Below are 11,087 nucleotides of genomic sequence, written 5' to 3' on the forward strand. Positions count from 1 at the left end.
GGGTGCAGTGCAGCGAGTGTGCGTGCAGGGCTCCAGGGCCCAGCAGCCCCAGTTCTGCAGAGCAGCAATAAAATGCAGGAGGCTGAGTGCTTGCGTGCCGGTCCCTGCCTCCGAGCAGCCCTGGGAGGGGGCCGGGGGATGGGGCTGAGCAGGGAGACGAGGGAGAGGGGCTCGTTCTCTCTCTGGCTGAATTTGGGGGTGGGCTGTTGTTGTGTTTTTGGCCAGAGGGCACATGCGGCTCCTTTTAAAAGCAGGCAGGTGGGGTAGAAAGTTGCTGAGGCCCAGGAATCTGCAGGGGTAAAATGTCTCTGAACCTGAATGAAGATTGGAGGGGGCTGGGCTGGCCTGGGAGCCGCAGGTGGGACGGAAAACCAGGAGGAAAATCAGCTGCCCGGGCCTGGGCTAGGGAAGAGGCGGCTGGCGAGCTGTCTGCGCGCCCCGAGGCCGTACGTACAGGGCAGCTTCACACCCCGTGTCGCGCTCCCCTTTTCGCACCCCAGCAGTTTGCCAGGCGTAGCGCAGGGAGGCGGCTACCGGGGCACGGCGCACGCTGTGCTTGGGGCCCAGCGTCCTTCGTGCCCTGGGACCGATGCCCTGGCAGCGTGTCCGTCCGCGTGGGGTGCGTCCGGCCAGCCCTGCACCTCTGCCTTGCTCTGCCTCTGCGTGTACGTGTCCGTGCACCCCGCGTGTGCGGTTTGGGCTCGTGCCCGTCTCGCTCGGCCCCCTCGCGTGCTTTCCCCGCTGCCAGGGGCTTTTCGGTGGACTCAGCCCTGGCGACGGGGCAGGGGCACCGGCCCCTCGCTGCCAGCGTAGGCCGGTGCTGCTCCAGCCTTCCCGGCGGTGCGTGCTGGCGAGCTGAGCTGGCCTCTGTGACCGCCGAGCCTCTCGCCGGCACTCCAGCTCCAGGCTTTGCATCCACCAGCCCCGCTGTGGTGCAGGGGGCCTCTGGCTATTCAGATGGAAATGCCCCAGAGCTGGAGACTGGAGACCCTGTCCCCAGCCTGAGGGGAGGCTCCGCCATAGCCAGCGCCCCAGGTAGGTAGCTCCGGTTGCTCAGGGAAGAAGGGCGCAGGGCCCCTCTCCATGGGGCTGAGCACAGGTGGAGGTTTCCTGGGGCAGCAGAGTTTGGGGTGCAGGGCAGGAGAGGGGTGTGCATCCCCGGGCCGGGACGTGAGGGCCTAGCTGGCCTCGGGGGGGACAGGCTGAATCTGCTCCCTTCTCCTCACTGAGCTGCCAGCAGCGTGTCTGAGCACCCCGGCCCTGCCGCTGCCCTGCCAGGGCCTGGGCTGGCCTCCAGCCGGCCACAGGCATGCTGGCTCCACGAACTGCAGGCCTGGAGCAGGTTTCTGCAGCTTGGTATCTGTGGCCCCTAATGCCAGGAGCAGCAGAGAAGTGGTTAACGCCTGGCAAAATATTTGGATTGCCACAGCTACCCCCTACCCCTTTGCCAAGGCCGAGGGAGCTGGAGGCGCCCCAGGCTCCCGGCAGCTGGTGCTCTGAGAGCAGGAGGCACAGCCCCTGCAAGCTGTCCCTGTCCCTGCAGCACTCACCGCTGTGGGGCCCTGCTGCAGCAGTGGTACTGCGAGTGCTGGAGGCTGAGGGCAGCCTGTGGGAGCAGAGCAGAGTCCTGCCACCCTGGGGCTTGCAAGAGCACAGCAGGGAGAGAGAGAGCCAGGCACAGCCTCTCCAGAAAGATCCTTGGTTAGGACAGTCCTGCTGGCCCTGCTTGCTAGCCATCGTGTTTGACAGTCCCATAGGTTGAGAGTGGCACAGTCCCAGTGCTATGTGTCTCCTCTACTTGCCATGCAAGGGTCAGGCCAGGTGTCACTGGAGGGTGCTGATCTTGCCTGTCTGTCTTGCAGAGATGACCCTCCTTTCCTCCCAGACACCATCCCTGGAGACTTCCTCGGCTGCCGCTGAGAGCCCAGAGCAAAGGATGCTGGAGAAGAGGTCCAAGGTTATTGAGGAACTGCTCCAGACAGAGCGGGACTATGTCCGAGACCTGGAGATGTGTGTGGAGAGGATCATGGTGCCTCTGCAGCAGGCACAGGTAGGAGCATGGGGGCAGGCTGCAGTGTAGCACTGGCAGGGTGAGGTGAGGATACTGAGTCCACTTTGTTGTCGAAGGTGGCTAAAAACGGCATGGAAACCCACACAGGAAATTCAGCTGCATCCAGGGGAGCAGGATGGCTCCCTGCACCAAGGGAATATCCCATCTCTTTTGGGAACCTGCTGAGTTCTTGCTGTTGCTGATACCTGGCAAGTGTAGCAGATTGATTTTCTAGGGTGGGAAGTGCTGTTCCTCTTCATTTGTTTGAGGTTAAGTTCATTGTCAGGAGAAAAAAAATGGAGTCTTGGCATGTGGGCAGAGCTGGTGGGAGGAGAGGGAGAATGTCAGGTCATCAGAAGCAGGGATGAAGTTGGTGGGGAAAGGGGAGACACGTCAGTGACACTGTGGAGCTGGTGGGACATGTTCTCCTATCCAGGATCTCTCTCCTCCCGTTTCACAGATGCCGAATATAGACTTTGAAGGCCTTTTTGGAAACATCCAGGTGGTAATTACCTTTTCCAAAGAGCTGCTTACCACCTTGGAGGCTTCAGATGCCATCGGTATGAATTTTACTGTTGTTTCTTCTCAGCAGGCTGCGAAGGTTTTGCGAGTGGGGTAGAGAGGAGCAGAGTGGTTTAAATGGTGGGAGAAGGTCACTGGGGTTGAGCCCAGGACAGTGTTTCCTCCCTACTGGTTCGTGTCAGAGCTCATCAGTCCAGCAACAAAGCTGGGGAGATCTCTGTTGCCCCATGGGTCTCTATGCTGAGACATTTGGTGTCTGTGGCCCTCCCTGGCTCCTTGCTCCAAGGGGACACCCATTCCCTCACATCTGGGCTTTCAGCTTTCACCATTCAGGCCATGGGCAGCCTGTGCCTTTGTTTTCTGTGTGGCTCCCTGCTCACACTGCCAATGACCAGTTTCCCTGCTCCTCATCCCTTGGAGAGCTGGATTAATTGAGGTCGCTGTGCTAGCGGCTCTCAGGGGTCCTTGTGGGGCTCCTTGACTATCCCCTCAAAGCATGAGTGAACATGCGCTGGTGAGTTAACATGACATGTTCTTGGCTTCAGCCCACAGGGTCTCCTTGCTTTGGCAAACCTTTGTTGCATAGCTTCCAACTTTCTGTCCTGACTGCCTGCAGTGCCCGGCCTGTGGCTACAGGGAAGCAGGAAGGACATGTGGGTGTGCTGAGGGAGATTAAGAAGGATCTCGGGTGCTCTAACAACACTGTCCTCTTGAGCTGTGTGGGAGAGGGACACTGGGCATCTTGCTGTGGGATGCACTGGGGTTATTGAAGGCAGTCGAGGGGCCAGGAGACGCTGAAGTCTCTCTTTGCTGCTCTCTGCAGGGCCAGTATTCCTGGCACGGCGTACAGAGCTGGAGGACATCTACAGGGTGTATTGCCAGAACCACAATGAGGCCATCGCACTTTTGGAAACCTATGAGAAGGATGAGAAGATTCAGAAATTACTCCTGGACCTGCTGGATAGCCTCAGGTTGGAGCCTCTGGCTGTTCTGGCCACCAGGCTGGTGTGGGGGGTTCAGTCTCCAGCATCCCTGCCTCCCTGCCAGCAGTACTCAGACAGTTCAGGTGGTGGCAGGAGAGGGGCAGGCTGTGTTCCCTGTGTGCCACTGCATAGATGACCAGGTTCTGAGTTCAACTAGAAGGGGCCTTGCTTGAGCAATGCCCCTCTGCCCCGGTGCATAGGTGCTGGGACAGCTGTAGCCCCCCTTAAATGCTGGGCAGAAGCCACCAAGGTATGGAAAAGGCAGTGTGTCCTGGGTAAAGGGTTCAAGCCCTGCTGTACCATGGTGGGTGAGGAAACAAGCCACTTTGCCTGGCTCAGCAAACACCACGGCTCCAGCTTGTGGAAGTTAGTGCCCCGGGAGCTGGCAGCACCAGCTGCTGCTCTGGGACAGCACTGCCCACTGTGTTGGCAGTGTCGTTACAAGATGGGGTGAAGGCACTGGCTGCGGGATTGCACGCCTATCACCCTGTTAACCAGTTGCTTTTCTTTGCTTTTTGGCACTCTGTGGGCCGGCAGGAGCCTGTACAGTGAGTGGTAAGTGTCTCATTCCTGTTGGTCCCAGCTTGCCTGTCTGTCTTGGCCTGGCTGCCCCTTTATGACTAACCTTTCACCACCAGCTGTGTGCATGCCTGGGGGCTCTAACAGTACCTTGTGGAGCTGAGGAGGAGCGTGGCATCTGTGGATAGGATTGTGACAGGCAATAGATGGGCTACACAGACAGGGAGTGTTGGCAGATGATGAGGCAAGATAGGGGGTCTTGGGCAGAAGAAAGGTTTTGGTAGCCATCAGCCCCTAGGAGAGCTGTGTGCAGGCTGAAGTCCTGAGCACAGTCAGCCCGTTCTGCACTGCAGGTCAGATTGGGGCTGTAAACATACAACCAGGGTGGTAGGATGGAGGCTGAGGCGCATGGAGCTCTGGTAAGTTTGAGGCTGTGCGCTTGTGGGATTTCATGGTGGGACCAATGGCAGCCTGGCTAGGAAGGTCACTTAGTATGTCAGAGGTCTGGAAAGCCTGGAGCTGACTTGAGATCTTGGTGGGTTCAGGAGTGCAACAGGTTTGGAGATGAGGGTGCAGTGACTTAGGAAGTTAGAGGTGTTGGTGCTCTGGGTCTGGTTGGGGTTGGTTTAAGGGGGCAGGAATTGTTTTGCACAGCTGGATTGAAACCTGGTGCATCTCCTTTGTCCCAACTTCCCAGGGGCTGCACAAACTACATTAACCTGGGCTCATTCCTCATCAAGCCAGTGCAAAGGGTGATGCGGTACCCGCTGCTGCTGATGGAGCTGCTGAGCGCCACCCCTGAGTCTCACCCTGACAAGGCGCCTCTCACAGCTGCTGTCCTTGCAGTCAAAGAAATTAATGTCAACATCAACGAATACAAGCGCCGGAAGGACCTGGGTGAGTAGTTGGGTAGAGCTGGGGAGCAAGGGACAGGAGTGGATGTACTGAAATTGGAGTCTGTCAACTCCAGAGCATTAGCTTGCAACCACAATAGTGCAGGGAATCTGCTCTCAATAGACTGTGCCTTCACAGCAGTATATTAAAAGAAGTGCATTTAAAAATCTAAGCATGAGATACAGTACACAAAGAACAATGCAGTACATATATGACATGATTTTCTTGTGATACAGTGATATGAAATGTATGCAATTGCTGATCATGTGCCTACCAAATGAAAACAAAAATAGTTAAGACAAAATAATAGATATTTTCAGTTAAAAATTGCTATTTTGAAGAACACAGGTAGGGAATTAATCTGTTAGGGCAGTACCTTGTGTATGTCAAATGGTTATTGTATGCCAGCTCCTATGTTATCTTATGCTAATGCTACGTATATTCCTGCTGAAAGAGTTTGTTTGAGTAGTGGGTCTGCAAACTGCAGGGCAGATCCAGAGCCAAGCAGGAACATTACAGGTGGCAAGCACAGTGCTGGATTGCAGAGATGATATGAAGCATGGGGCACTTGGGACTACAGAGGCTTAGGAAGGATGGGAAGGAGAGATCCAGCAAGGCGAGTGTTGTTGAAGCAGCATAAGACACAGGCATTGGGCTGGTGAGGGTTCTGATTTCTACATCAATCTCTTTAGTGCTAAAGTACCGGAAAGGGGATGAGGATAGCCTCATGGAGAAGATCTCCAAGCTCAACTTCCATTCCATCATCAAGAAATCCAACCGCGTGAGCAGCCATCTCAAGCATCTCACAGGCTTTGCCCCTCAGGTAACATGTATCAAGTGCCAGGGGCACTTACACTCTGTGATGCTTGAGGAGATGGCAATACCCACTGCCCCTCCCCACCCCTTCCCTGACGAGTATTTTAGATCCAGGGCAGGGCAGAGTGAGCCTGGGGTCTGAGCCACACAACTCTGCTCTCTGGCTTGTGGGCAGGAGGCCCCCCATCTTGCACTCTAGGAGGTGCCAGCTTTCTGCATTGCTTCCCTTGAGTTATTTTCTCTCATAGCTGAAGGATGAGGCCTTTGAGGAGACAGAGAAAAATTTCCGGATGCAGGAGCGGCTGATCAAGTCCTTCATCCGGGACCTTTCCCTCTACCTGCAGCATGTCCGGGTGAGTCTATCTGGGTGTGATGCCCATGGGGCTCTCTGTGTGCTGCCGCTCCAGCCTGCATGGTGTGCACCTGCCAGTGCTCCTGCCCACAGCACTGCCTGGGTGTGTTCTCTGCTCTGGGCTGCCCTGGGGAGGTCCTCAGGCTGCCCCTGGCAGTGTGGGCCTGTGCCAGGAGGCCCGTTCTCCTAGGCACCAAGCGTGGCTGTGCTGACTGTGTGTCCCTGGCACAGGAGTCGGCCTGCATGAAGGCTCTGGCAGCGGTGAGCATGTGGGACCTGTGCACAGAGAAGGGCAGTGGGGACTTGGACCAGTTCCAGAAAGTGAATCGGCTCATCAGTGACCAGCTCTTCTCCAACTTTGTGAGTGAGCCTGTACCCTCGCGCACTGGAGGCTCCCCTCAGGGGCTCTCTCTGCAGGGCTAGGTACAGACAGGCAGAAGAGCCCTCCTGACCGTGGGATGCTGCAGGGAGGGCAGCACAGCCTGGGAAAGGTGTGAGCACCTCCATTCGACTCTTCCCCTCCTGAGAGCTTTGATGCCTGTGGGCTTGTGTGGTGCATTGAGCATGCCTGTTCAGGACACATTTTTTCAGCCCTACCCAAAGGGGCGCAGCCCCCTGTGTGAGTGGTTTACATCCCTCCCAGAGGGTTGCCCATGCTGGCATATTTACATGGGATTATAGAGTGAGATGTGGGAAGGGACCTCTGGAGTTCTGTTGAGTGGTATCTGGAAAAAGGACCCTACGCTGTCCTGGGAGTCTTGTGTGCCAGAGAATGAGCTGTGGGTGTTTGTGGCAGGGCAGGGGAGAGGTGAGATCTGGAGCAGCTCATTTCACCTGCTCCCTGCGTCTCTGTCCACCAGAAAGAGCGGACAGAGCGGCTGGTGAGCTCGCCCCTGAACCAGCTGCTGAGCATGTTCACGGGGCCACACAAGCTTGTGCAGAAGCGCTTCGACAAGCTCCTCGACTTCCACAACTGCACGGAGCGAGCGGAGAAGCTGAAGGACAAACGAACACTGGAGGAGCTGCAGTCAGCCCGCAACAACTACGAGGCCCTGAACGCCCAGCTGCTGGACGAGCTGCCCAAGTTCCAGCGCTTTGCCAAGGAGCTGTTTGCCAGCTGCGTGCGGGGCTATGCCGAGGCTCACTGTGACTTTGTACGCCTGGCCCTGGAGGAACTGAGACCCCTGTTGTCGGTGGGTTCCCGGAGCAAAGCTAGTGTGTGGCGCTCACTACAGCACTGCTCTCGATGTAGGGCTGCCCCCTGAGCCTCTCTGAGATCCATCCCATTGCAGGAGAAGCTGCTGCTGCTGCAATTTCAGGCTCTGAGTGCCTCAGGGAGGGCTCTTTGCGGGCTGTTCGCAGGCAGGGGTTGCCTGGTCAAGATGCAGTTGTGTTTAGAGATGTTGGAGATGAGACTCATGCTCTGGCTGCTCCCGGAGCAGTGGCAGGTGGCATTTGCCTGGGAGAATCTCAGGGCCTGAGTTTGGGGATCACTCAGAGCTGGGTCCTGACAGTGCTGCAAATCCAGCCCTGATGCAAGTCACAGGCAGGGCTCAGAGCCCTGCTTGGCCTGGGAGCTGGTGTGGTCTCTGCCATAGCTCTCAGCTACTTTTGCCGGTGGCTGTCACCTAACTGTGACCCCCAACCCTGCTCTGGTTCCAGTTGCTGAAGGTGGCCGGCAGGGAGGGGAACCTCATTGCCATCTTCCAGGAAGAGCATGGTCGAGTCCTCCAGCAGCTCCAGGCCTTCACCTTCTTCCCAGAGTCCCAGGCAGCTCCCAAGAGGTCCTTTGAGAGGAAGAGCATGGAGCGTCAGTCTGCTCGGCGGCAGCCGCTCGTTGGCTTGGTGAGTCCCCTCTGCCCCATGTCGGGGCTTGCTGGGGAGCCAGGACAACCCCTCATGTGTACCTTGTTCCTTTCCAGCCCAGCTACCTCCTGCAGTCAGATGACATCCGAGCTGCCCTCCTGGCCCGGTATCCCCCAGACAATCTCTTCCAGGCAGACCGCAATTTCAATGCTGCCCAAGACCTGGATGTCTCACTGCTGGAGGGAGACATCGTGGGTGTCATCAAGAAGAAAGACCCTATGGGCAGCCAGAATCGCTGGCTCATAGACAATGGGGGTAGGTGGCCCTGGCCTGCTGGCCCCCAGGGCAGGACCCTCACTGCCCTCAGCTGGGGGCTAGAGGCTCTGGCCCTGCTGCGCCTCCCCTCCTGCAGTCTCTGCTGCTCCCTGGTCTGAGCTCCCTTCTCCCTCTCCACAGTGACCAAAGGCTTTGTGTACAGCTCCTTTCTGAAGCCCTACAACCCGCGCCGCAGTCAGTCGGACATCTCCGTGGGCAGCCACTCTTCCAATGAGTCTGAACACAGCAGCTCCTCTCCCCAGAGCAACACCACGCTGACCTTCAGCCCCAGCGGGGCAGCCGTGACCTTCACTCAGAAATCCCTACAGGACTCTGCCTCCCCGGGAGACCTGTACCAGTCCTCACAGCCCCCCTCAGAGATGGACTCCCCCTGTCAGCCCCAGCTTGGCTCCAGTGATAGGACGGCCCCCCTGGAGGCCGGAACAGTGTCATCTCAACGCCGCCACAGCCGCCCTGAGCCAGGGTGCAGCCCCAGCCCTCGCAATGGACACCCCACCAAAGCACATTTCAGGCCTGCGCTCTCGGTGGAGGACAGAGACTCTGGGCTGGAGAGCAGCGAGTCAGAGGGCAACCAGGTGAGCCCTCAGCTGAACGGGGAGTTGTGGGGTGGCTGAGGGCTGAACACCACACTTGAGTGGGGGGGGCTGAACCATCCTCCTCCCTGAGAGCTATCAGTGAGAGGTGTGAGGTGTCCCAAGGGGCTGAGGCAGAGGATGGCACCATTTCTCCCAGGGGTGGATGTGCAGATGCATAAAACTAGGGTGTGAATGGGCATCTTCTCTCCTGAGGGAGGCAGATTGGGCTGGCTCTGGTAGAGGCCAGGATGAGGGACCTGCTGAGTGCCTTGAACTGCACAGGCCATCTGACACGTGCTGTCCCTCTGCCCGACAGGTCTATTACGCTCTCTACACTTTCAAAGGCCGAAATGCCAATGAACTGAGTGTGTCAGCTAACCAGAGACTCAGGATCCTGCAGTTTGAGGACATCACAGGCAATCGAGAGTGGTGGCTGGCCGAGGCGCACGGGAAGCAGGGCTACGTGCCCTCCAGTTACATCCGAAAGACAGAGTACACGTGAGGCGAAGGGCAGGAGCCTGCACCCCGTGCCTTGTTCCTGCTGGGACAGTTGGGGCTCAGGGAGACTGGCCGGCCCTGCTGGCTGCTGCAGCCTGCCCTGCTTGCCCTGAGGGGCTGTGGCTGTGTCCCTCACAGCTGCACAGTGCTCCCAAACCCTGCCGCACTGGCTGCCACGGGGAGTGGGAAGAGTGGGCTGGCAAGGGCAGGTAGGGGACAGGCTGCTTGTGCAAGGGCAGGGTCAAGTTGCCTTCACCCTGGGCTGCTTGCTCCTCCTGTGTCCAGCTGGTAGCAGGTGAGCATGGCGTGGGGCCATGGTCCAGGAGGAAATAGCTTCACTAAGGCCGAAGAGCTGCTGTGGATTTAATGATGTGTGGAAGTCTATTGCTGAGTTTCCAGGGTCCACCCTTAGCCAAATAGTGTTAAAAGAAACCTGGGCCCTGTGACCAGGCTCCCTGTGGCCATCTCCTGCTGTTGCTGAGCCTGGTTGAGCCTGTCTCTGTGCAGGACGTCAGGGTGGGACATCTCTGCTCTGCCCAGAGCAGTTGCTCTGAGGATTGCTGTGAGTAGTTCAGCTGCAGGGCCAGTAGACCCAGCAGCCAAGAAAGCCCACAGCAGAGCTTCCCACCATGTTATGTTTGCCTGCTTGGGCTCCCTGGGGCTGGGGCCGCTCCAGGCTCCACTGCTAGCAGCAGCCATTGCATTCCTGTCTCCCAGGTGAGCCGAAGGTCCCAACACCATCTTCCCTTGTCACTGCATTGTCTCCAGTCCCCAAGACCCATCTGCACCAGCACGCCCATGTGGCTACTCTGGGCTGGGGCAGGGCAGAAGGCAAAGAGCAGGCTCTGTCCTGGAGCCTGATTTTGTTCAGGCTTTGACCAGGACTCAGTCGTGCCTGCACTTGCTGCAGGGCTCTGGCAATGGTGCTTTGTTCTGGGAGGGCAAGGCTCTCCCCAGGAGAGATGTGCTGCCCCATGCTGGGGTGGTGTGCTTACCCACTGCTGCCATGCCTTAGAGGAGGGATGCTCCCTTCTCCTGAGGGCAGGAGTGTTTCTGTCCCCTGTACTGCTGCTCTGTAAATAAAGATTTGCCCTTGTGTATAGAAAGTGCCTGTGCAAGCATCAGGAAAATGGGAAGGAGTGGCTGGCAGAGCCTGCAGACTTAATGTGGACCCCACAGGAGCTGTTGAGGGCACTTTTACCTTACAAGGTACCCAGCACACTTCTGCTCTGGCTGCTTGTGCTGGCTGCAGCTCAGGTGCTAGGAAACCCTCATCAGACTAATCTTCATAGAGATATTGCACTGCCCTCTCCCCAGGCTCTGTGTTAAATGCTACAGCTGGGGCTGTGAGTGGCTCGTGTCCCTCAACAGTAAACGTGTGTTTGTGTGTGTGTGTGTGTGTGTGTGTGCGCGCACGCATGTGCACATCCATGTTGGTGTAGTTTGCACCTCTCCAGCAGCTTGTCTGCACCACAGTCACATTTGTAGTCTGGCCCCACAGCCCAAAATGTGCCCAAATCGTGGTTACGGTGGTCAGAGCTGGGTCCCAAGGACTGCCTCAGTTATTTACAGTACAATCAAAGGCAGATACAGCCATAAAGAAAACAGCTAGGTCCCAACTCCTGGCTCCTCCACCTCCACTGCCAGCAAACATCTTAACCACCATCTTGCAGCCCTATGAATATTTCTGCTGGCCTGATAGTGTGATGGGGTGGATTCTTTGTTGCACATAAAAA

General features: G+C 57.4%; 1 protein-coding gene across 4 annotated transcripts in view; it reads left to right on the plus strand.

Moving 5' to 3' along the window:
* DNMBP (dynamin binding protein) overlaps positions 1-10,457 on the plus strand; it is a 29,208-nt gene extending 18,751 nt beyond the window's left edge. The window contains exons 4-16 of one of the 4 annotated variants that reach the window (XM_013955003.2): positions 1,863-2,050; positions 2,511-2,610; positions 3,396-3,543; positions 4,093-4,110; positions 4,772-4,971; positions 5,661-5,791; positions 6,033-6,137; positions 6,368-6,496; positions 6,997-7,329; positions 7,799-7,981; positions 8,059-8,257; positions 8,399-8,853; positions 9,170-10,457. In XM_013955003.2, coding sequence (XP_013810457.1) covers positions 1,863-2,050; positions 2,511-2,610; positions 3,396-3,543; positions 4,093-4,110; positions 4,772-4,971; positions 5,661-5,791; positions 6,033-6,137; positions 6,368-6,496; positions 6,997-7,329; positions 7,799-7,981; positions 8,059-8,257; positions 8,399-8,853; positions 9,170-9,355 — 2,375 coding nt within the window. In that variant the 3' untranslated portion in view covers positions 9,356-10,457. The remainder of the gene's footprint in view (positions 1-1,862; positions 2,051-2,510; positions 2,611-3,395; positions 3,544-4,092; positions 4,111-4,771; positions 4,972-5,660; positions 5,792-6,032; positions 6,138-6,367; positions 6,497-6,996; positions 7,330-7,798; positions 7,982-8,058; positions 8,258-8,398; positions 8,854-9,169) is intronic. The other 3 variants (XM_067300095.1, XM_067300094.1, XM_067300096.1) reach the window with 3 other exon arrangements.
* Positions 10,458-11,087: the final 630 nt, after the last annotated feature.

This window comes from Apteryx mantelli, chromosome 7 (genome assembly GCF_036417845.1).
Source record: "Apteryx mantelli isolate bAptMan1 chromosome 7, bAptMan1.hap1, whole genome shotgun sequence".
Taxonomy (NCBI): domain Eukaryota; kingdom Metazoa; phylum Chordata; class Aves; order Apterygiformes; family Apterygidae; genus Apteryx; species Apteryx mantelli.